The following is a 26,290-nucleotide window of genomic DNA, read 5'->3' as shown; positions in this document are numbered from 1 at the left end:
GCGCAAGAGATGTGAATTCAATCCCTGGGTCCGGAAGATCCCCTGGAGTAGGAAATTGGAACCCACTCCAGTATTCTTGCCTGGAAAATTCCACAGACAGAGGAGCCTGGTGGGCTAGAGTCCAACGGGTCACTAAGAGTCAGACACAACTGAGCATACTGAAATAAAACAGGTCCACATGAAATTAATGAATGAATGAACAAATAAATAAGGTAATGGGAGGACTCTTGCTCATAGAATGCTGAGTAACAACTAGTAAATATGGAGGAAGTATATAGAGTTGGAAACTCATCCTTGTACAACAATCACAGTAAAATTGGTTCAGCTAAGAATCATCAGTTTTTGCTAAATATAGGAGCAGGAGGGGATTTTGATGAAAAGCAGGGTATCTGCTTTACTTAAAGTATATTCTCACATAGTACTTATTTGATGTAAGGGAAAAAAGCAGTAACTCTCTAACAGAGAAAGCAGACAACATCTTGTTAAGATCATCAAAATAAAAACAAGAGAGGGACAGATGGACAAATATGCCTCTTGATGTGGTACCCAGAGAAGGACATACTACTTATGTATGATCTGGCTAAAAAATATAGTCTGCATAACCTGAATCTAATTATAAGGAAATGCAAAATGAAATTACCAATGTCATGAGAGACAGAAATTCAAAGGCCAAAGCCACAGGCCTGCTGGAATCTGGAAAAAGACACTGGCAGCTGACAGTTCTGCTCCTATTGGGTAATTAAGACTAAAAGTGCTCCATACAAAATTTGAGACAGAAGCAAGACTGGCTAATGGTACACAAGGTTGCTGATGAAAAACAGGCTGATACTGGCGTAGGTTACAAAGGGTTACATTACCCTCTACTCTGAATACAACCTTCAGAGACACAGTGGGTCACTCACCTCTTTATTTGAAAGGCACTTAATAGTTTGACAGTTTTGGGAAGAAGAAAGTGCACTGGCATCTGCCTCCCGGGTCAAGAAAAGGAGCTTCTGGCCCACTGAGTCCAGGCATTCTAAAACACTGTAAAGAAGGAGGTTAAGGTAGGAATAACAGTTTTCCCTAACCCAAGAGTTACTTCTTTATACTTCTACTGTCTAACATGGTAGCAATTAGCAACATGTGGTTATTTTAATTAAAATTAAATAAAATGAAAATTCAGTCCCTTAATCGCAGTAGTCACATGTACTATAAGGTTCACATATGTGGAAAGCACAGATACAGAACATGTCCACCATTATAGACATTTTATTTGTCATTGCTGCTCTCAATTTAGGGAGAGGAAGAATAAACAAAAATATATTCAAAGCTCTTTATCAAAGTTTAGGCTAGATTCTAAGGATCTGATATATTTACTATGCTGCAGAGACAAACCCCTTCTGAATCTGTTTTTTGTTTGTATTTTCCCCAATCTGGGCAAGACATTAGGCTATAGCCGACTCCTTTAATCAAAATACTCACTAGTCTATATCTCCTCTCATGCTACTTAGTTCAATGTATTTCAATCTCACTTTTTGTATAAAATGAGTTATTTTAAGACAAGTCAATATATTCAGAAAATTAGAAAAACATGCTATTCAGGGAAGTATATGGTAGTTTTCCCTCCATAGTTTTTGTAATGGAAGAATGTTACTCATATTATTGGTAAACATTTCTCAATAGACTCAAAAGGAGAAAAGAAATTGCCAGGTTTTGTTGTTAAATAAGCAATCAGATACTCCATTTATCTTTGTAAATATTTAGAACTGAAAAATATTACCTTGTGTTTAGCTGCTGAACTAATTCTGCTGTATTTCTTGGCTCTTGGCTTTCCTGGTGACTAGACAGTGCCTCCAGATTTAGTTCTGCAATCTTAAAGGAAAATAAAGTGGTAAAAATCATTTAATATCTTATAAAGTATTTGATGGCAAATAGATGGGGAAACGGTGGAAACAGTGGCAGACTTTTTTTTTTTGGGGGCTCCAAAATCACTGCAGATAGTGATTGAGAAAAGCTGTGACCAACCTAGACAGCATATTAAAAAGCAGAGACATTACTTTGCCAACAAAGGTCCATCTAGTCAAGCTAAGCGCTGAAGAATTGATGCTTTTGAACTGTGGTGTTGGAGAAGACTCTTGGAGAGTCCCTTAGAATACAAGGAGATCCAACCAGTCCATTCTAAAGGAAATCAGTCCTGAATATTCATTGGAAGGACTGATGTTGAAGCTGAAACTTCAATACTTTGACCACCTGATGTGAAAAACTGACACATTTCAAAAGATTGAAGGCAGGGAAAGATTGAAGGCAGGAGGAGAAGGGGATGACAGAGGATGAAATGGTTGGATGGCATCACCGACTCAATGGACATAAGTTTGAGTAAACTCCAGGAGTTGGTGATGGACAGGGAGGCCTGGTGTGTTGCAGTCCATGGGGTCGCAAAGAGTCGGACATGACTGAGTGACTGAACTGAACTCAAAGTATCTGAGGCTAAAAAACAAAACAAACAAAATGCTCAAACCTGAAAAACCTACTCAAGTGGTGTTCTTTGCTTCTGTAGACAGTGAACTTTGCTGATGCCACAGTCCTAGACTGGGTTCAGTACTTAGCAGATCGCTTCTGGCTGCTTAGCCAAGAATGGCAATCTGTTACCAGCTGCCGATGTGACATGAATATGGGAAAGGATCAAGCAGGGCTAAGTGAAAAGCAGTGACCATTCATTCATTCCAAAGTCACTTAAAACTTACTTCTCTGTAAACATACAACCTTTTGAAATTATAAAAGAATGGTTTTCATGGCAATATAAAGAAAAAAGACTTTATTATATTAATACAAAATTATTAAAAATATTCTAGTTTATTCTCTTTGTATAAAGTGAGAGCCCTTTGGGAGTTTTCGTGTATAGAAATACAAGTTTTCTTACTCAGAATCATTTTAGATTTGGAGAAAAATTATAAAGAGAGTATAGAGTTCCCAAGCATATTCAACTGCCATTTTCAACTATTATTAATATCTTAGATTAGTATTATATATTTGAAACAATTATTGATGTTATTTTTTTTTAATTTTCATTTGAGTATAGTTGATTTACAATGTTGTGTTAGTTTCTACTTATACCAAAGTGAATCAGTTACACATATACACTCTTTTATAAATTCTTTTCCAGTGTGTTATTAACTAAAGCCCATGCTTAATTCAGATTTCCTTAGATTTTACTCAAGCAATATGCAGTTCTTCCTAGAAATCAAGTGGCAACTGCTGTTGAAACAGTGCTACCCCAAGAGAGCAAAAATCTATGTAGATATTTATAATTATCACAATTATTAACATCAGTTACAGTGACTTAAAAGTAGCATGCAGGATCTTTAGTTCCCTAACCAGGGATAAAACCCATGCCCCCTGCAATGGAAGCACAGAGTCTTAACCACTGGAATTCTATCAGCTATAATGATTAATACCACTTTATGGTGCTTAATAAATTCATGGCACTGTGCTAAGAGCATTTATACTATACAATATCTCATTTACCCTCACCAATATCCCAGAGAAGTGTGTTCCCATTTTACAGATCTAGAAACTAAAAATTAGAAACTAAAGTTCTTCAGAGAAATTGCCTTAGATATCACATATCATTTCACCTATAACATATATCACTTCATCTATAACACATACCATTTCATCTATTGAAAAACAGGTTAAGTCTAACTTCAGAGACATTTAACCACTATATTTATGCTAGTGATACACATCTTAATATCAAATATATGTTCACCTTGAATTACACTCCCATTTTTGTAAAGAAATAGGATATGGTGGTTTGTGACACTGTTCTAGTCTCATAATTTTAAAGAAAGCAAAGATACTAACCTTCTTTGGGCCATACTTGAGGAAATACCGAGCCAATTCAAGGGTTGTTCTAGCATCTTCTGTGGCATCATGACCAAGCCTATCTGGACACTGTATATCCTTCCTGGAAAGTCAAGGTAAAATTGAGGTACCTGGGAGCATCCTTTTTTTTTTTAAATTCTGTGGCTGTGAGGTGCGGCATGTGGGATTCCTCAACCAGGGATTGAACCCACACCCCCTACATTGCAAGCATGGAGTTTTAACCACTGGAAGGCCAGGAAAGTCCTGAGAGCATCTTTAATAACAGATTCTTTCAACTGCCCCAAAGTTCTAGCTACATGTAAAATTTTAGCATCCCAGTAATTAGATTTGAATCACAACAATCAAGATTTGTTTATTCCTTAGTGCCAAGATCTGAGAGGTACTGAGAATATAGAATGATCAGGAATGGCTTTGTCTACAGTAAGCACATCATCAATGGCTATTTAATAAAAAGTCTCTGGTTCACTCCCTAGTCAATCCCTTGTCTCATTTCTTAGATGTAGCTGTGGTTTTAAAGTTATCTTCCAGAAATTTTCTATTTGTATACAAGTGTCTAATATACAGGCTTCCCAGGTGGGGTTAGTGGTAAAGAACCCTCCTGACAATGCAGGTAGAGTTAACTGACATAGGTTCAAACCCTGGGTTGGGAAGATCCCCTGGAAAAGGGCATGGCAACTCACTTCAGTATTCTTGTCAGGAGAATGCCATGGATAGAGGACCCAGGTAGGCTGTGGTCCACAGGGTCACAAAGAGTTGGACACAGCTGAAGCAACTTTGCATGCATGCATGCATATCCATTATATACTTAAAAGTTTTCTATTTTTTTTTTTTAAATTTTTTGACTGCACTGTGTGGCATATGGGTCTTAGTTCGCTGACCAAGGATAGTGCCTGTGCCCCCTCCACTGGAAGCACTGAAACGCCAGAGAAGTCTCATTATTTTTTAAAATTTTTTAAATACATATACTTCTGTCTACAGATATATCTAAATCTAATCTATATCATATCAATATCTCAAAATCTTTGAATCTTCTTCTGAATCTCCATTTTATGGAGATTAACCTATAAATTGGAGAATAATCCCCAGGTTTTTTCTCAGTAACATCTTAGACGTTCCCTTATTGCACATTTCATGGGTGGAGCCACCATCTGCAGTGATTTTAGAGCGCAAAAAAATAAAGTCTGTCACTGTTTCCACCATTTCCCCATCTATTTGCCATGAAGTGATGGGACCAGATGCCAAGATCTTAGTTTTCTGAATGTTGAGCTTTAAGCCTACTTTTTCACTCTCCTCTTTCATCAAGAGGCTCTCTAGTTCTTCTTCACTTTCCGTCATAAGTGTGGTGTCATCTGCACGTCTGAGGTTATTGATATTTCTCCCAGCAATCTTGTTTCCAGCTTGTGCTTCATCCAGTCCCGCATTTCACATGGTGTACTCTGCATATAAGTTAAATAAGCAGGGTGACAATATACAGCCTTGATGTACTCCTTTCCCGATTTGGAATCAGTCTGTTGTTCCATGTCCAGTTCTAACTGTTGCTTCTTGACCTGCATATATATTTCTCAAGAGGCAGGTCAGATGGTCTGGTATTCCCATCTCTTTTAGAATTTTCCACAGTTTATTGTGATCCACACAGTCAAATGCTTTGGAATAGTCAATAAAGCAGAAGTAGATGTTTTTCTGGAACTCATTTGCTTTTTTGACAATCTGGTGGATGTTGGCAATTTGATCTTTGGTTCCTCTGACTTTTCTAAAACCAGCTTGAACGTATGGAAGTTCATGGTTCGTGTACTGTTGAAGCCTGGCTTGGAGAATTTTGAGCATTACTTTGCTAGTGTGTGAGATGAGTATAATTGTGTGGTAGCGTTCTTTTGCATTGCCTTTCTTTGGGATTGGAATGAAAACTGACCTTTTCCAGTCCTGTGGCCACTGCTGAGTTTTCCAAATTTGCTGACATATTGAGTGCAGCACTTTCACAGCATCATCTTTTAGGATTTGAAATAGCTCAACTGGGATTCCATCACCTCCACTAGCTTTGTTCCTAGTGATGCTTCCTAAGGCCCACTTGACTTCGCATTCCAGGATGTCTGGCTCTAGGTGAGTGATCACACCATCGTGATTATCTGGGTCATGAAGATCTTCTTTGTATAGTTCTTCAGTGCATTCTTGCTACCTCTTCTTAATATCTTCTGCTTCTGAGAGATCCATACCATTTCTGTCCTTTATTGTGCCCATCTTTGCATGAAATTTTCCCCTGGTATCTCTAATTTTCTTGAAGAGATCTCTAGTCTTTCTCATTCTATTGTTTTCCTCTATTTCTTTGCATTAATCCCTGAGGAAGGCTTTCTTATCTCTCCTTGCTATTCTTTGGAACTCTGCATTCAGATGGGTATACCTTTCCTTTTCTCCTTTGCCTTTCACTTCTCTTCTTTTCATAGCTATTTATAAGGCCTCCTCAGACAACCATTCTGCCTTTTTTCATTTATTTTTCTTGGGGATGCTTTTGATCACTGCCTCCTATACAATGTCAAGAACCTCTGGCCACAGTTCTTCAGGCACTCTGTCAGATCTAATCCCTTGAATCTATTTGTCACTTCCACTGTATAATCATAAGGGATTTGATTTAGGTCATACCTGAATGGTCTAGTGGTTTTCCCTACTTTCTTCAATTGAAGTCTGAATTTTACAGTAAGGAATTCATGATCTGAGCCACAGTCAGCTGCCAGTCTTGTTTTTGCTGACTGTATAGAGCTTCTCCTTCTTTGGCTGCAAAGAATATAATCAATCTGATTTCAGTATTGACCATCTGGTGATGTCCATGCGCAGAGTCTTCTCTTGAGTTGTTGGAAGAGGGTGTTTGCTATGACCAGTGCATTCTCTTGGCAAAACTCTATCAGCCTTTGCCCTGCTTCATTCTGTATTCCAAGGCCAAATTTGCCTTTACTCCAGGTATTTCTTGACTTCCTACTTTTGCATTACAGTCCCCTATAATGAAAAGGACATCTTTTTTGGGTGTTAGTTCTAGAAGGTCTTATAGGTCTTCACAGAACCATTCAACTTCAGCTTCTTCAGCATTACTGGTCAGGGCTAGACTTGGGATTAATTACTGTGATACTGAATGGTTTGCCTTGGAAATGAACTGAGATCATTCTGTCATTTTTGAAATTGCATCCAAGTACTGCATTTCAGACTCTTTTCTTGACTATGATGGCTACTCCATTTTTTCTAATGGATTCTTGCCCACAGTAGTAGATATAATGGTCATCTGAGTTAAATTCACCCATTCCAGTCCATTTTAGTTCACTGATTCCTAAAATGTCAATGTTCACTCTTGCCATCTCCTGTTTGACCACTTCCAATTTACCTTGATTCATGGACCTAACATTCCAGCTTCCTATGCAATATTGCTCTTCATAGCATTGGACTTTACTTCCATCACCAGTCACAGTCAAAATGACTGCAGATGGTGACTGCAGCCACGAAATTAAAAGATGCTTGCTCCTTGGAAGAAAAGCTATGACCAACGCAGACAGTGTATTAACAAGCAGAGACATTACTTTGCCAACAAAGGTCCGTCTAGTCAAAGCTATGGTTTTTCTAATAGTCATGTATGGATGTGAGAGTTGGACTATAAAGAAAGCTGAGCACCAAAGAATTGATGCTTTTGAACTGTGGTGTTGAAGATTCTTGAGAGTCCCTTGGACAGCAAGGCATTCCAACCAATTCATCCTAAAGGAAATCAGTCCTGAATATTTATTGGAAGGAGTAATGCTGAAGGTGAAATTCCAATACTTTGGCCACCTGCTACAAAGAACTAACTCATTTGAAAAGACCCTGATGCTGGGAAAGATTGAAGGCAGGAAGAGAAGGGGACAACAGAGGATGAGATGGTTGGGTGCCATCACCGACTCAATGGACATGAGTTTGAGTAAACTCTAGGAACTCGTGATGGACAGGGAGGCCTGGTGTGCTGCAGTCCACAGGGTCACAAAGAGTCGGACACGACTGAGCAACTCAACTATTAGCACATAATTGTCACATTCAATAACAAAGCATTAGTTATACAGATAACCATAATTTACTTAACTAGTCTTGTAGAATATCTGAAGGTTTGGGCGCTATTTTAAACCACACTATAATGAACATCATTATACATGTGTTTATACGTATTAGGATACATTCAATATAGGAATGTTGTTTCAAAGTTTTGGGTAACTTTTCTGCCCCTTCTGTCCAGTTCTATCCATCAACCTTCAGCTACGAATGCAACTCTTTTTTTATTCCCATAGTTTTTTCATTTATGAGTCATACTTCTCTCTGAAGTTAGGATCTCAGAATTCCTAATAATGTTTATAAACTAAGAAAGAGGAAGAGCAGAGAGGCTGAACTTTTGCAATATGCTTTAAATAAGACACAATATGCTAATTTATATGCAGTCTATCAGGATAATATTATAATATTCAAACAAACTTACCCCAAAATAGCTTTAGCTAAGAACTTGAGCTTAAATCTTCTGCCGTGCTCTCTGACATAAAGCAATGATGTATCAATAACATATGGATGTACCATCTGAGGAGGAAAGAGAAGAGAATGAGTAGCATCCTATACTAAAGGAAAAAATAAGTGGACTGGGGAACAGAAGGCTTTAGCTCCAAGATAGATAAAACAGGCACATATGCTAGAAAAACTAAGTCCTAAATCAGATACTCACTTTCAGTGCTCTGAGATCTAAATCTAAGGAGTGGCCCACTAACACAGCATCAGGAGGAAGAAGCATCTTCAGCTGTCTCTGTACATCTTTGAGTTTGGTTGTCACCGGGTTAAGAATCTTCTTTGTGATTCCCGAAAAACTTTCAACAACAAAAAAAAAAACAGAGAAATGGACAAGCCAGGGTATTACTAAGTTTTCCTCCCTGGAAAGTCACTTTGAAAAGAATATTTTAAAAAATTGATAAAAACATTAATAAATGCTCAGTGTAATAAGGTTGAAAATAAAACAAAGAAGAAATTAAAAACTGCCTATGATCCCACTACCCAGAGATCACTTTTTACACTTTAATACCCTTTCATATTTTTTGATACATATATATTCATGTATGTTTCATTTTTATAAAAATGCAATGGCTAATAAGCACATGAATAAATGCTCAATATGGCTCATTATTTGAGAAATGTACCTGTCAGAATGGCCATCATCCAAAAATCTACAAACAATAAATGCTGGAGAGAGTATGGAGAAAAGGAACACTTTTGTACTGTTGGTAGTAATATAAATTGATACAGCCACTATGGAAGACAGTATGGAGATTCCTTAAAAAAACTAGGAATAAAACTACCATAGGACTCAACAATCCCATTACTAGGCATATACCCTAAGAAAACCATAATTGAAAAAGATACACGTACCCCAAATGTTCACTGCAGCACTATTTATGATAGGACATGGAAGCAACTTAAGATGTCCATGGACAGAAGTTATGGTACATATATAGAATGGAATATTATTCAACCATAAAAATGAATGCATTTGAGTCAGTTCTAATGAGGTGGATGAACATAGAGTCTATTATACAGAGTAAAGTAAGTCAGAAAGAGATAAACAAATATCATATATTAATTTATATATATAGAATATATATGGTATTGATGAACCTATTTGCAGGGCAGCAATGGAGACACAGACATAAAGAACAGACTTGTGGACATGGTGAAAAGGAGAGGGTGGGTTGAATAGAGAGTAGCATGGAAATATATATATTACCATATGTAAAATAGACAGCTGATGGGAATTTGCTATATGATACAGGGAGTGCAAATCCAGTTCTCTGTGACTACCTAGTAGGATGGGATGGGTAGAAGGTGGGAGAAAGATTCATGAGGAAATGGACATATGTGTGCCTATGGCTGACTCATGTTGATGTATGGCAGAAACCAACACAATATTGTAAAGCAATTGTCCTCCAATTAAAAATAAATAAATTTAAGTTAAAAAAATGAAAAAAATAAATAAAATTTTTAAAATATTATCATGGGACTACCCTGGTGGTTCAGAGGTTAAGATTCCCTGCTTTCACTGCGGTGGGCCCAGATTTGATCCCTGATTGGGGAACTAAGATCCCACAAGCCACGTGGCAATCATAATGCATATTACTATGTAATATAAACATAACATTTTCTATATGTCATGAACAAGTTTTCATATCAATAAATTTATTTCAGCACACCCTTTTAAATGGTTAGAGTATTCCATTAAGTAGATAGAACATTTTAACCAACCCCCTATTTTCTTTTTAACCAACCCCCTACATTCATATTCCCATATTGTTTCAATACTATGACAAACACGCTTATACATACAGCTTTGTCACATATGACTGTTCCCTAACAATATCATGTAATTGTCTTGTCTACTAATAGGACAGTCTTCATCATTATCATGGCCTCTCTGTGCCTAAGTAAGCATGAACTGATAGATGTAACTACAATGGGCAACAACAGTAATATTTCCTGGCTTTTCTTTGCCTAATCACAGTACTGTGTACATTCTGAAATTGCATGCTAATCTTTGGAATGATAAAAAAAATTCTTGAACTTCAAATTTTTGCTGTGGAAAACTTAGTTTTGTTTTGGTTTCTGGGGCCAAAGGAGATTAAGGTCTAAGATCATTTGACAACCAAAAGATGATTTATAGATTTTTCTGATGGGGTCTTATCAGAGAGCAAAGGTATTTGGCAGCTGCTACAACTGTCAGATTCTATGAAAAGGAAGATAATATTCTGGTGACTTAAAGTCACAGGAAAATTAGAGAGCAAGAAGGATAAGAGCATTATATACCAACATTGTACAATTTCAGTATTAAAATTTACAGTTGTGGTACCCAAGCCTTTTCTTTGATAGTAAGTAGATAATACTTAACTAAACAGAAGCTACAGGCTATTCCTGGTAAGTCTCAATTCACTCCAGTCTGACATCTATCAAGAGCTGGAGGCAGGGTTAAAAATACCTGGTGAGGTAGTCCACAATCTTGTTGTCAGGTTTAACAAGTTCATCCATAACACAGCTGCCTCCTTCAGCAACCAGTGAGATACGTGTTAGTTCTCTTCCCTTGGATGTAAGGCACTGAAAGATTAGGATGTAGTTAGGCTGCTAAACTGTGGAAGCTCTTGCTTTCTCTCATTATTAAAGACTATATCAGTTGTCATCTATTCTAATCTACTGGGGTCCCTGAGACAACAGTACAGCTGTTTGCTGACTAGAAGATCCAATATGTATGAAATTAAAGCTAGGCAGGTTGCTGAACATTATTATAGTTAAAGGTAACCAACACAGTACAATTTCTCTGGGAAGGATGTGCTTAAGAGCGACAGACACAATAACATCAATTATAATTGTACCACTTACTGTGTACTACAACCCAGTATTATGCTAAGTATCACTACAAAGTAATTTTTATTAGCATGCACTATTATCTAATGCAATACTAGGTATTTTATATACCATCTCATAATAACCCCATGAAATAGCCTCTAACATTATCCTCACTTCACAGAGGGAGAATTAGGGAATTAGTTTGTCCAAGGAGACAGGCAAGGCCAGGATACAGACCCTGATATGACTCCAAATCCTTAGGTCTTATCCACTGTTAAGAGTTGAGAAACTATTAACTTGAGCACTAAGTGAGGGAATACACAGCATTTGAAAGGAGGTTTAGACAAGGTAAAACACAAAGGAAACTTAAGCAGGGAAATCCTTCTAATCTTAAATGTGTAAAACCAAGTCAAACCAATGGTAATTGAGGCAAGTCTTCAAGGCAACAATGACAAAAAACCTGTGCAAAAGACAGAAGCAGACTTCAACTGGTAGTCCAGTGATTAAGAATTCGCCTGCCAATGCAGGGGACATCGGTTTGGTCCCTGAATGGGAAGATTCCACACGCTGCTACGGAGTAACTAAGCCCAAGAACTCCAACTGCTGAAGCTCATGTGCCCTAAATTCTATGTTCTGCAACAAGGTAAGCCACTGCAAGAAGCCCTTGCACTGCAACTACAGAGTAGTCCCTGCTCGCTGCAACCAGAGAAAGCCTGCACAGCAACAGAGTCCCAGTGAAGCAAAATTAAAAAAAAAAAACCAGAAGCAAACAACTTTGAGTAATAATCAAAATTTAGATTGAACAAGTTAGAAAACTTATGTGATATTTATTCCTCATCCTGAAGCAAAGATTCAATTTTCCTAAAATGTGATGAAATAGGTCAACTTTCAGTTATTTAAACTGAATGCTAGAACTGAAACAATCAAGACAACTAGACCCTAGTGTGCAACACTCCAGTGGAAAATCAAAAGTAGCACTTACCATTTCACAGTCAAGGCCAAAGAGAGGACTGTTGTCTGTTACAGAACCATTACATTTGGTAGGTACAAAGTTTTCACAGTTAGGAAAACCTAGGAGGAAAAGGAATAAAACATTTACCTTTAGAACTAGAAATGATAAGTATCACTCCTATATTTATTCAGGGAAAACAGATTCCACATTTGTGGGGCATCTTCTCTATGTTAGACACCTGAAATATGAAGATTAAATGAAATAATTTCTGTCCTTAATTTTTTAATCCATCTACTCATTTTTATATTTGGGGAGAATAATGTAGGCTGCTGTTATTGGGGATACTAGGGCCCAGACTTCCTTGCAGTTACCAAGTAACAATTTTTTCCTCCTTATTAGCAATAACAAATTGTACCTAAATCCCAAGTCACAGGACCTTTTCCATGTAGGCACTAACAGAGGATGAATAAAGTATGCAAATGACTGTATGTGGTATTTTTCTTTCCTAAACAAAACAAGAAAAAATAGGAATGAAATTCCACCATAGCAGAGATCTAAAAGTTTAACTAACATTCACCATATATACTCTAGTACTCAACCTTACCCTTAAAATTTCTCTGAGATCTCTTTTTAGAAATGTGCCACATTTTCTAAACTCCCAGCCTGAAAATTCCCTACAGAGGCTCAGATATAGGCTTAAGATACCCCTTCCTAAGTCAATAAATCAGGCACATTCATCTCAGAAGCCCAAAAGTGTCTGAATCACTGAAGACTCCTACCTTCAGATAGAGGCTGAAACAGTAAAGGTAACACTTAGATTTTATCTGACAAGAAACTAAGGGGAGTATGAAAAGCTTTGACCAGTTTCTATGTCACAGTACCTTGAAATTTCCAACTGATTACAATTAAAAGAATTAAAATAGTCTAGCCAAAAAGGAATATTCTCAAATCTTGGAGACACTGTACTTGCTGACCTCCTTATCTGTAGTATTAGTATCAATAATACCACAAAATAATTTTTTAAAGCACTATGTGCCCCATGCTAAGCTTTTTCTGTACATTAACTCAATCTTCATGGCAATTCTATGATATATGAACTGTGAACTCGATCTTACAAATAGCTTTTTTACTTAAGTAAATCTATTTTAAAAGGAAAGTTATGTATGCAGAATACAAAAAGATCTCCAGTAATTTAATTAAAAAAGACAGCTCAATTAAAAAATGGACAAAGGATCTGAAAAGATATACAAATGGCTAATAAGCATATAATGAGATGCTCAATATCATCAGCCATCAGAGAAATACAAACCAAAATCACAATGAGATACTAATTCACACTAGGATGGATATAATCAAAAAGAGTATAACAAGTGTTGGTAAAGATGTGCAGAAATTGGAAACCTTATACATTGCTGAGGGAATGTAAAATTATGCAGCTGCCTTGTAAAACAGTTTGGGGGGAGGCGGTCCAAAGATAGAGGAGAAATAGGATGGGGCGACCACTTTCTCCCCCACAAATTCATCAAAAGATCATTTGAATGTTGAGCAAACAACTTTTGAACACTGGCAAAGGACACCAGGCACCCACAAAGGCAGTCCAATCTCTTTTGAAAGGAGGTAGGATAAAATATAAGACAGAAACAGAGACAGATTTAGGGATGGAGACCCAGCCTGGGGACGGAGTCATGAAGGAGGAGAAGTTTCCAAACAGTAGGAAGCCCTCTCACAGGCATGTCTGTGGGGAGTTTTGGAATCTCAGAGAGCAACACAACCAGGAGAAAAAAAAAAAACAAAACCCACAGAATATGTGCCTAACTGCAACTACAAGTGGAGATGGAGAAATGGCATAGAGGCTCATGACAAGGACCAGGCCTGAATGCCCTGAGGACAATCTGAGGGAGCTAATGTGAGACAGCAACCCAAACCATGGGCTCCCCAGAGACAAAAAAAAAAAGACCTTTCCCTCAAAAGGCTCTAACACCACCTGGTGATCCCTGGTGTGCTCACATAATGAAGGATTGAGAGAATACCAAGGACAGCAAGCCAGCTGCTGTATAGGGCCGTCCCTCCCCGAAGGCGGAGAGACAGGCATGTGACAGCCAGAGCTGGAAGGCAAGGGGCTGCTGCAATCTTGGCCCCAGAGACAACATCTTCCAACAAACTGAGCAGGTTCCCAGTTGCTAACCATGTCTTCCTGGGATCCTGGACGGTTGACATCTGCCAGGAGCATCACAGCCTGAGATCAGCTCCCCAGAGGAGACACATGGCATATCTGGGACTGTGCTTTCACTGCACACCTGAGAAACCAAGCAGCCAGGACCTGGGAGGTGAATAAGACACACAGCCCCCCCTGGGACAGTGCACTCACCAAGCACCAGGTCTCACATAAGCTGCTTGGACCTTGGAAGGGCACAAAACGCACAGCCCATCAGGGTCTGTGCTTCCGTGGAGAAACCAAGAACCTGAGCAGCTCAGACCTGGGAAGTGCACGAAATGCAGGGCCCACTTGGGACAGCGCCCTTGCAGAGCACCCTGGAGCCTGAAAAGGGTGGACCCGGGAAGTACATGCCACCTTGGGCTGTGGCAAACCCAGTGTGGTCCATCCACCATAAGCACTCCCCACACATGCCAGCAGTATTTGTTTGCAGTGTCCCTCCCTCCCCACAACACACTGAAGGAGTGAGCCTAAGTAAGTAACCACCTTTGACCCCTGTGTCAGGGCGGAAATTATACACTGAAGAGACCTGCAAACAGAAGAAGCCAAAATAAACAAAGGAGGAACCACTCTGGAAGTGATAGGTGCATCAGACTAAAACCCGGCAGTTAATACTGAGACTGAACATTTGAGGGGCACCTATAGACCTTGAGAACAAGTACAAGCTGGAACAAGGGACTATCTGACCCTGAACTGACCCCACCCACACTGCCCACAACAGTTCCAGAGAAATTCCTAGGTATATTTTTACTATTATCACTTCTTAATTTTTAAAAAAATTTTAGTTATTACTCCTTTAACTTCCATTTTTATAGCCTACTATTACCTTTCAAAAAAAAACCTAGTTTATAAAAACAAATTCCATATATATAATTTTTTTTAATTTTTGTGATTGATTTTGTTTTGTATTTTTTATATTGTACTTATGAGAGTCTAACCTCTTTTCTAGGTTTTTAATCTTTGATTCTTGATATTTTTTAGCAATTTTGTACTTTTAAGAATCTAGTCTTCAGTATCCATTTTTACTTAGGGATTTGATTACTGGCTTGATTGCTCTCTCACCTTTTGACTCTCCCTTTTCTCCTCGAGGTCAACTCTAGCTCCTTCCTCCATCTTCTCTTCTCTATATAACTCTGTGAATCTCCCTGGTGTCCTTGGCTATGGAGAATTGTTTCACCATTAACCTAAGGGTTTTATCTTCTGTGCAGTATGGAAGGAGAAGTCTTGAGGCTACAGTAAGAGAAGGACTGAAAGCCAGAGGCAGGAGGCTTACCTCCAAAACTTTAGAACATCAGAGAACTCCTGACTCCAGGGAATATTAATAGACAAGAGCTCACCCAAAAGTCTCCACAACTAACTGAAACCAAGTTCCAACCAAGAGCCAATAAGTTCCAGTCCAAGACATACCATGCTAATTCTCCAGCAAAACAGGAACACAACCCTGAACGTTAAAAGACGAGCTGCCCAAAGCCATGCCAAACCCATAGACACCACAAAATTCACTACTGGACACTTCACTGCACTCCAGAGAGAAGAGATCCAGCTCCACCCACCAGAACACAGACGCAAGTTCCCCAAACCAAGAAAACTTGACAAGCCACTATTCCAACCCCATCCACAGGGAGCAGACTTCACAATTAAGAGGAACCACAAACTTCTAGCCTGCAGAAAGGGCACCCCAAACACAGTAATCTAAACAAAATGAAAAGGCAGTGAAATATTCAGCAGGTGAAGGAACATGACAAACCAAAGAGGAGGAGATAGGGAGTCTACCTGAAAAAGAATTCAGAATGATAGTAAAAATGATCCAAAATCTTGAAAACAAAATGGAGTTACAGATAAGTAGACTAGAGACAAGGATTGAGAAGATATGAGAAATGTTTAACAAAGACCTAGAAGAAATAAGGAAGAGTCCATTAATAATGAACAATGCAGTAACTGAGATTAAAAGCACTCTGGAGGGAACAAACAGTAGAATAACAGGCAGAAGAGAGGATAAGTGAGGTGAAAGATAGAACGGTGGAATTAAATGAAGCAGAGAGGAAAAAAAAATTAAATGAGGACAACCTCAGAGACCTCTGGGGCAATATTAAACATCCCAACATTTGAATCATAGGTGTCCCAGAAGAAGAAGACAAAAAGAAAGGGCGTAAGATAACACTTAAGGCAATAATAGTCAAAACTTCCCAAAATGGGGAAGGAAAGAGCGACCCAAGTCCAAAAACCCCAGCGAGTCCCAAACAGGATAAACCCAAGGCACATATTAATAATACCCCAAGACACATATTAATCAAACTAACAAAGATCAAACACAAAGAGCAAATATTAAAAGTAGCAAGGGAAAAAGCAACAAATAACACACAAGAGGACTCCCATAAGGATAACAGGTGATCTTTCAATAGAAACTCTTCAGGCCAGAAGCGAACAGCAGGACATACTTAAAGTTATAAAAGAGAATAACCTACAACCAAGATCACTCTACCCAGCAAGGATCTCATTCAGATATAAAGGAGAAATCAAAAGCTTTACAGACAAGCAAAAGCTGAGAGAATTCAGCACCACCAAACCAGCTCTTCAACAAAAGTTAAAGTATCTTCTCTAGACAGGAAACTCAGAAAAGGTTTATAAAAATGAACCCAAAACAACAAAGTAAATGGTAATGGGATCATACTTATCAATAATTATGTTAAATGTAAATGGGTTAAATGCTCCAACCAAAAGACAAAGACTGGCTAAATGGATACAAAAACAAGACCCCTTATATATGCTGTCTACAAGAAACCCACCTCAAACCAAGGGACACATACAGACTGAAAGTGAAGGGCTGGAAGAAGTTATTTCATACAAGTGGAGACTAAAAGAAAGCAGGAGTAGCAATACTCATATCAGATAAAATAGACCTTGAAATAAAGACCATGATAAGAGACAAAGAAGGACACTACATAATGATCAAAGGATCAATCCAAGAAGAAGATATAACAATCATAAATATATATGCAACCAATATAGGAGTACCTCAATACATAAGACAAATGATGATGAGTATGAAATGGGAAATTAACAGTGACACAATAATAGTGGGGGACTTTACTACCCCACTCACACCTATGGATAGATCAACCAACAGAAAATTAGCCAGGAAACACGAGCTTTAAATAATACAATAGACCAGTTAGACCTAATTGATATCTATAAGGCATTACACCCCAAAATAATGAATTTCACCTTTTTCTCAAGTGCACACAGAACATTCGCCAGGATAGATCACATCCTGGGCCATAAATCTAGCCTTGGTAAATTTTAAAAACTTGAAATCATTTCAAGCATCTTTTCTGATCACAATGCAGTAGGATTAGATCTCAACTACAAGAAAAAACTATTAAAAATATAAAGATATGGAGGCTAAACAACACACTTTTGCATACCAACAGATCATGGAAGAAATCAAAAAGGAAATCAAAATATGCATAGAAACAAATGAAAATGAAAACACAACAACCCAAAACCTATGGGATTCAGAAAAAGCAGTGCTAAGAGGAAGGTTCATAGCAATAGAAGCCTACCACAAAAAAGAAGAGAAACATCAAATAAACAACCTAACTTTACACCTAAAGCAACTAGAAAAAGAAGAAAAGAAGAACCCCAAAGTTAGTAGAAGGAAAGAAATCATAAAAATCAGAGCAGAAATAAATGGAAAAGAAACAAAGGAGACTATAGCAAAGATCAACAAAACTAAAAGCCGGTTCTTTGAGAAGATAAATAGACCGTTAGCCAGACTCATCAAGAAAAAGAGAAGAATCAAATCAATAAACTTAGAAATGAAAATGAAGAATCACAACAGACAACACAGAAATACAAAAGATCATAAGAGACTACCATGAGTAATTATATGCCAATAAAACGGACAACTTGGAAGAGATGGACAAATTCTTAGAAAAGTATAACCTTCCAAAACTGAACCAGGAAGAAAGAGAGATCTTAACAGACCCAACACAAGCATGGAAATCAAAACTGTAATAAAAAAATCTTCCAACAAACAAAAGCCCAGGACCAGATGGCTTCACAGGTGAATTCCACCAAAAAATTACAGAAGTGCTAAAACCTATCCTACTCAAACTCTTCCAGACAATTGCAGAGGAAGGTAAATTCCCAAACTCATTCTATGAGGCCACCATCACCCTAATACCAAAAACAGACAAAGATGACACAGAAAAAGAAATCTACAGCTCAATATCACTGATGAACATAGATACAAAAATCCTCAACAAAATTCTAGCAAACAGAATCCAACAACATATTAAAAAGATCACTCATCATGACCAAGTGGGTTTTATCCCAGAGATGCAAGGATTCTTCAATATTCACAAATCAATCAATGTGATAAACCATATTAATGAAATGAAAGATAAAAACCATATGATTATCTCAATAGACACAGAGAAAGCTGTTGACAAAATTCAACACCCATTTATGATAAAAATTCTCCAGAAAGCAGGCATAGAAGGAACATACCTCAACATAATAAAAGCCATATATGACAAACCCACAGTAAATGTTATCCTCAATGGCAAAAATTGAAAGCATTTCCTCTAAAATTAGGAGCAAGACAAGTCTTGCTCACCACTCTCACCACTACTATTCAACATAGTTTCAGAAGCCCTAGCCACAGCAATCAGAGAAGAAAAAGAAATAAAAGGAATCCAAAATGGAAAAGAAGTAAAACTCACTGTTTGCAGATGACATGATCCTCTACATAGAAAACCCTGAAGATACCACCAAAAAAATTACTAGAGCTAATCAATGATATAGTAAAGTTGCAGGATATAACATTAACACACAAAAATCTCTTGCATTCCTATACACTAACAATGAATAAACAAAAAGAGAAATTAAGAAAACAATCCCATTCACCACTGCAATGAAAAGAATAAAATACTTAGGAATAAATCTACCTAAAGAAACAAAAGACCTATATACAAAAAACTATAAAACAATGATGAAAGAAATCAAAGATGACACAAATAGATGGAGAAATATACCATGTTCGTGGATTGGAAGAATCAATATAGTGAAAATGAGTTTACTACCCAAATTAATCTACAGATTAAATGCAATCCCTATCAAGCTACCAATGGTATTTTTCACAGAACCAAAACAAATAATCTCACAATTTGTATGGAAACACAAAAAAACTTCAAATAGCCAAAGCAATCTTGAGAAAGAAGAATGGAACTGGAGGAATCAACTTGCCTGACTTCAGACTATACTACAAAGCTATAGTCATCAAGACAGTATGGTACTGGCACAAAGACAGAAATATAGACCAATGGAACAAAACAGAAAGCCCAGAGATAAATCCACACACCTATGGACACCTTATCTTTGATAAAGGAGGCAAAATATACAATGGAGAAAAGACAATCTCTTTAACAAGTAGTACTGGGAAAACTGGTCAACTACATGTAAAAGAATGAAACTAGAACACTTTCTAACACCATACACAAAGATAAATTCAAAATGGATCAAAGATCTACATGTAAGACCAGAAACTATAAAGCTCTGGGAGGAAAACATAGGCAGAACACTGACATAAATCACAGCATGATTCTCTATGATCCACCTCCCAAAATAATGGGAATAAAAACAAAAAACAACCAATGGGACCTAATTAAACTTTAATGCTTTTGCACAATGAAGGAAGCTATAGGCAAGGTGAAAAGGCAGTCTTCAGAATGGCAGAAAATAACAGCAAATGAAACAACAAAGAATTAATCTTTAAAACATATAAGCAGTTCATCCAGCTCAATACCAGAAAAACAAATGACCCAATCAAAAAGTGGGCCAAAGAACTGAATAGACATTTCTCCAAAGAAGACATACAGATAGCTAACAAAAATAAAAATATGAAAATATGTTCAACATCACTCGTTACTAGAGAAATGCAAATCAAAACCACAATGAGGTACCATCTTATATGGGTCAGAATGGCTGCCATCAAAAAGTCTACTGCCGGGAGCCATTATGGGAGGTCCCGCCTGTGACGAGGTCATGAAGAAAATACCGGGCAGGCAAGGCCATCCGGGACCCCATCCATGATGAGGTCACGAGGAAAAAACCTGACAGGCAAGGCTGTCTAGGATAAGGGACACTCCAGGTTGGCCTCGGCCTCTACCCCACCCTGTATCCTCCCCCCTTTTCTGCTGTTGTTCTTATTTGCCCTGTTGCACATTCTTGTGTTGCCTGCCGAGAGCTCTCCTGCTCCTCTTTCACTGAATGAGGACCAACTTAAAACCCTAACTAATAAATCTCCTGGACGCTGCTATGCTATGAAGGGGCCAGGGATGAAGGAAATGCTTCAATTCAAACCCTTTTGCTGGCATTCTGGCTTGTTTGATAAATGTGTGCTCCCAATGCAAAAAATGCTCATGATTGTTCTAAACGTCCTAAGCATAGTACGCTAACAAAAGACACCATTAAGCATAGGTCCCTCCGCAGGGTGAGAAAAGCTCCACAAATAAAATAGCCACAAATGTGCCTAATAAAAAATACTTTAGATAGAGATTAGCTGGTGACTTCTTGCAGGTAATTAACTTTTAGACTAAGAGCCTGTTTTGTGCCATATCTGTTTTTGCAATCCTTTGCATTTCTGTTCTGTAAAAATGTAATCCTATCTAGTTCCCAGGGAGATGACACCTAATAGAAAGAAAATAGATTAACCACAAAAAAGACAGGGTCGGCTACTGAAGTTGCTTAAAGTTATACCAGGTGCAAGCCATAAATTGTCAACAAGCCTGAAAGCCAAAAGATATTATACATAGAGATTAATCACAAAAAGGGCCCTAATAGGCACAGAGCCCTTTGTGGGGTGAGGAAGCCCTATTAGAGAATACAAAAAAATATTGTTTTAAAAGTGGTTATTAGATCAACGTTTGATTGATGTTAATGTGCTGAGGTTGTGCAGTGGAAACTATTGTTAATATAGTTGGAGATATAGAAAAATAAGAGTTTAGCCCTAGTGTAAAAACAATAAGATAATTGTTAATTTTAACCACGAGTGCTAAACAGGGGCTCCCTCACCAGAGCCGCAGAGTCTTTGTGTGCTAAACTTTTTAGATAAATTTAGCTGAGAACTTCTGCAAAAAGACTGACTTTTATGTTAACATAAAATGTTGCTGCTGCAACCTGCTGTATCATGAGACTGCCACTTTTCTGTTTTCTGCTAAGCTCAAGGCCAGAAGATAATGCACAAAAAAATCTATGGGAAAAGACTCTCATAAACAAAAATATACAGAGAACACCTGGTTTCATGAAGGACAAGCTGATGTAATGTTAAACTAAGTCTGTATGCTTATCTGCCCCTTAGAAATGTACCAACTTAGGGTATAAAGGCAATGGTGAAAAATAAAGCAACTGCCAGACTCTGCTGCATATCCTGGTCTGGTCTCTCTCTCTCTCTCATTCACCAACGCCGTTCATTCTGAGGGTTCCCCTGGATCCTGCTGGGGCTGGACCCTGGCAGTCTACAAACAATAATGCTGGAGAGGGTGTGGAGAAAGGGAACCTTTTTACACTGTTGGTGGGAATACAAACTAGTACAGCCACTATGGAGAACAGTGTGGAGATTTCCTTAAAAAACTGGAAACAGAACTCCCATATGACCCAGCAATTCCACTGCTGGGCATACACACCTAAGAAACCAGAACTGAAAGAAACACATGTACCCCAATGTTCACTGCAGCACTGTTTACAATAGCTAGGACATGGAAGCAACCTAGATGTCCATCGGCAGAGAATGGATAAGGAAGTTGTGGTACATATACACAATGGAATATTACTCAGCTATTAAAAAAAAAGAACACAGTTGAGTCAGTTCTAATGAGGTGGATGAAACTGGAGCCTATTATAGTGAAGTAAGTCAGAAACAGAAACACGAATACAATATATTAACACTGTATATATGGAATTTATATGGCATATATATGGAATTTACAAAGATGGTAATGACGACCCTATCTGCAAGACAGCAAAAGAGACACAGATGTAAAGAACAGACATTTGGACTATGTGGGAGAAGGTGAAGGTGGGATAATTTGAGAGAATAACATTGAAAAATGTATATTACCATATATAAAACAGATCACCGGTGCAAGTTCCATGCAAGAAGCAGGGCACTCAAAGCTGGGTCAACACAGAGTGATGGGGTGGGGAGGGAGGTGTGAGGGGGGTTCAGGATGGGGGGAACACATGTTCACCCATGGCTGATTCACGTTGATGTTTGGCAAAAACCACCACAATATTGTAAAGTAATTAGCCTCCAATTTAAATAAATAAATAAGTAAATTATTTAAAATTTTCAAAAAAGGAAAAAAAAGACAGTATAGTAGTTCATTAAAAGGATAAACATAGAGTTACTATAGGATTTGGTAGGTATATACCCTTTGGTACATACTTAAGAAAAATGAAAACATATACCCATGCAAAAACTTTCATCTGGATGTAGCATTATTCACAACAGCCCCAAAGTATAAACAACTCAAATATCATTAACTGATGACTGGATAAATAAAATGTATAAAAATACATGGAATATCATTAGAACAAAAATAAATAACATAATAATACATGCTACAACATGGATAAACCATGAAAATTTTATGCTAAGCTAAAAAAGCCAGTTACAAAAGACCACATACTGTGTGATTCCATTTATATTTACAATAGGTAAATCTATTAACAGAGTAATTAGTAGTTGCCTTGGGCTAAAGGCATTGTAGGAAATGATAGTACAAGGTTTCTTCTGGGGTGATTAAAGTGTTCTAAACTGACTGTGGCAATAGTTGACAAAATCTGTAAACATACTAAAAACTATTGAAATTATATACTTTAAATGGGTGCACTGTATGGTAGGTTAATTATATCTCAATAGGGCTTTTTTTTTTTTTAAGGAATTTTAACATCACTTCTGTGATTAAGAGGTAATAAATAAAATAATTTTTATTAAAGTCTTACTACATAACTGACCAAGGCTCTGAGCCTAGACCTATTTATTAAAGAAAATGGAGGTGTGGGTGGGTGGGAGGAAGATTAGAAGTACTCAGTTCAGTTCAGTTCCGTCGCTCAGTCGTGTCCAACTCTTTGGGACCCCGTGAATCACAGCACACCAGGCCTCCCTGTCCATCACCAATTCCCGGAGTCTACCCCAAACCCATGTCCATCGAGTTGGTGATGCCATCCAGCCATCTCATCCTCTGTCGTTCCCTTCTCCTGCCCCCAATCCTTCCCAGCATTAGGGTCTTTTCCAATGAGTCAGGTCTTCGCATGAGGTGGCCAAAGTATTAGAGTTTCAGCTTCAGCATCAGTCCTTCCAATGAACTGATCTCCTTTAGGATGGACTGGTTGGATCTCCTTGCAGTCCAAGGGACTCTCAAGAGTCTTCTCCAACACCACAGTTCAAAAGCATCAATTCTTCTGCGTTCAGCTTTCTTCACCATCCAACTCTCACATCCATACATGACTACTAGAAAAACCATAGTCTTGACTAGATGGACCTTTGTTGGCAAAGTAATGTCTCTGCTTTTAAATATGCTTTCTAGGTTGGTCATAACTTTCCTTCCAAGGAATAAACGTCTTTTAATTTCATGGCTGCAATCACCATCTGCAGTGATTTTGGAGCCCCCAAAAATAAAGTTGGACACTGTTTCCACATCTATTTGCCATGAAGTGATGGAATCAGATGCCATGATCTTAGTTTTCTGAATGTTGAGCTTTAAGCCAACTTTTTCACTCTCCTCCTTCACTTTCATCAAGAGGCTTTTCAGTTCCTCTTCACTTTCTGCCATTAAGGGTGGTGTCATCTGCATATCTGAGGTTATTGATATTTCTCCCGCAATCTTGATTCCAGCTTGTACTTCATCCAACCCAGCGTTTCTCATGATGTACTCTGCATATAAGTTAAATAAGCAGGGTGACAATATACAGCCTTGACATACTCCTTTTCCTATTTGGAATCAGTCTATTATTCCATGTCCAGTTCTAACTGTTGCTTCCTGACCTGCATACAGGTTTCTCAAGAGACAGGTCAGATATCTGGTATTCCCATCTCTTTTAGAATTTTCCACAGTTTATTGTGATTCACACAGTCAAAGCCTTTGGCATAGTCAATAAAGCAGAAATAGATGTTTTTCTGGAACTCTCTTGCTTTTTCAATGATCCAGCAGATGTTGGCAATTTGATCTCTGGTTCCTCTGCCTTTTCTAAAACCAGCTTGAACATCTGGAAGTTCACATTTCACGTATTGCTGAAGTCTGGCTTGGAGAATTTTGAGCATTACTTTACTAGCGTGTGAGATGAGTGCAATTGTGCGGTAGTTCAAGCATTTTTTGGCATTGCCTTTCTCAGAAGTACTACAGAAGTGTTAAAATGTTAAAGACATATTGACTTCAATATACTAAGAAGGAATGAAAGAAAAATAAAAAAGGAATTTTTTTTATTCCCACAAAATATTTCAATGTTATTTAAGGTCATGTTCATGTACTACCTAAGATCAGCCACAGTATACATCCTACACTTTAGGAAACATTGCACTTAAAATGAGTGAGTGAGTGAGTCAAGTCGCTCAGTCATGTCCGACTCTTTGCAACCCCGTGGACTGTAGCCCACCAGGCTCTTCCATCCATGGGATTCTCCAGGCAAGAATACTGGAGTGGGTTGCCATTTCCTTCTCCTGCACTTAAAGTATTTCCTCTTTAATAGAGGATGGAATAAGTCACTTGGAAAGCAGTCCATAAAAACGAACTTTCCACAGTAATATTTTTAAGCAAACTGACATTCTTCCATTGTTGCTAACATAGGATAAAATCTATACCAACCTTGTAATGGAAAGTGATATGTTTTCATTTCCTCCTTTGTGAGAAGGCATCTAGTCAAGCCCACTTTCTTAGAGCCATACTTTTGAATGATGGGGTCTTTCTGCAAGTTGATGCTAACTTTTGAGCTGGCAGAAGGTAAAGACCCTGAAACAAAGACAAACACATATATGTTATGAAGTGTTTATAAGACCTCAGAGGACATGTCTTTTAATGCTGTACAGGGTAAACATGGTGAAGATCAAAAGGTTTATAAGGCCAGTCCCAACTTTAAAGGAATCTGCACTCTAATATATTTATAGGAGCACAAAGCAAAAGTTAAGTCTCAAATGGGTTGTAACAATAAAAGCTATAAAATGGAAAGGGAGAACACACTGGCTGAGATAGTCAGAAACGGTTCAAGAGAGGAAAAGACTAGCTGAGTCTAGTCTTAAAGAGCAAAATTCAGATATTTGCTGTATTAAAGTAGCCTGTTAATGACAAACAGGGAAGCCTAGCATACTGCAGTCCATGGGGATGCAAAGAGTCAGACATGACTGAGCAACTAAACTGAACTGAAACTAGTCTGTTACAGTGTCTGCTACTCCTAATAAATCTACTGCGCCCCTAACCACTTGCTCAAACACGAGCCTGTTCTTTAAGAAGCAGCAGTTACTGATTGGATTAAGAGTGGGGACCTGGCTAACGAGGGAGCCAACTATAAACTGACCAGTAACTTGATATTCCTTGCCATGCTCAAAAGGGACAAGGGTATTAGCTAAGCTGATCAGCTTTTTTGCTTCCAAACCTGAAGTAGAAATACAGAGAACAGATCAGTTAGAACAGAAAACAAAGAAGCTAAGATGCCATGAAAAGGATAAAGAAAAAAAAAGGGGGATAAAGAAAAGGTATTCACCAGAGGCACTTAGATTCTTGATGTCTTTCTAGTCCATAGGCATCCTTCAAATAATACCCTCTCCCTTAAGGTGGCCTAAATGAGTAACTGGTCCTGGCAACCCACAGAGCCAAAGTATCAGAAATAAGAAA

General features: G+C 38.0%; 1 protein-coding gene across 3 annotated transcripts in view; it reads right to left on the bottom strand.

The window, feature by feature from the left end:
• The window catches only part of REXO5 (RNA exonuclease 5), a 52,723-nt gene that overhangs the window by 14,827 nt on the left and 11,606 nt on the right, over nucleotides 1-26,290 (bottom strand). For all 3 annotated transcript variants that reach the window (XM_043455997.1, XM_043456000.1, XM_043455998.1), the window contains exons 6-13: nucleotides 25,268-25,411; nucleotides 12,215-12,303; nucleotides 10,868-10,983; nucleotides 8,576-8,714; nucleotides 8,339-8,433; nucleotides 3,844-3,946; nucleotides 1,760-1,851; nucleotides 903-1,023 (exon numbers count right to left, since the gene is read on the bottom strand). In XM_043455997.1, coding sequence (XP_043311932.1) covers nucleotides 903-1,023; nucleotides 1,760-1,851; nucleotides 3,844-3,946; nucleotides 8,339-8,433; nucleotides 8,576-8,714; nucleotides 10,868-10,983; nucleotides 12,215-12,303; nucleotides 25,268-25,411 — 899 coding nt within the window. The remainder of the gene's footprint in view (nucleotides 1-902; nucleotides 1,024-1,759; nucleotides 1,852-3,843; nucleotides 3,947-8,338; nucleotides 8,434-8,575; nucleotides 8,715-10,867; nucleotides 10,984-12,214; nucleotides 12,304-25,267; nucleotides 25,412-26,290) is intronic.

This window comes from Cervus canadensis, chromosome 32 (assembly GCF_019320065.1).
Source record: "Cervus canadensis isolate Bull #8, Minnesota chromosome 32, ASM1932006v1, whole genome shotgun sequence".
Taxonomy (NCBI): domain Eukaryota; kingdom Metazoa; phylum Chordata; class Mammalia; order Artiodactyla; family Cervidae; genus Cervus; species Cervus canadensis.
The sequence above is the reverse complement of the archived record's forward strand: the minus strand, read 5'-3'. Positions and strand labels throughout refer to the sequence as shown.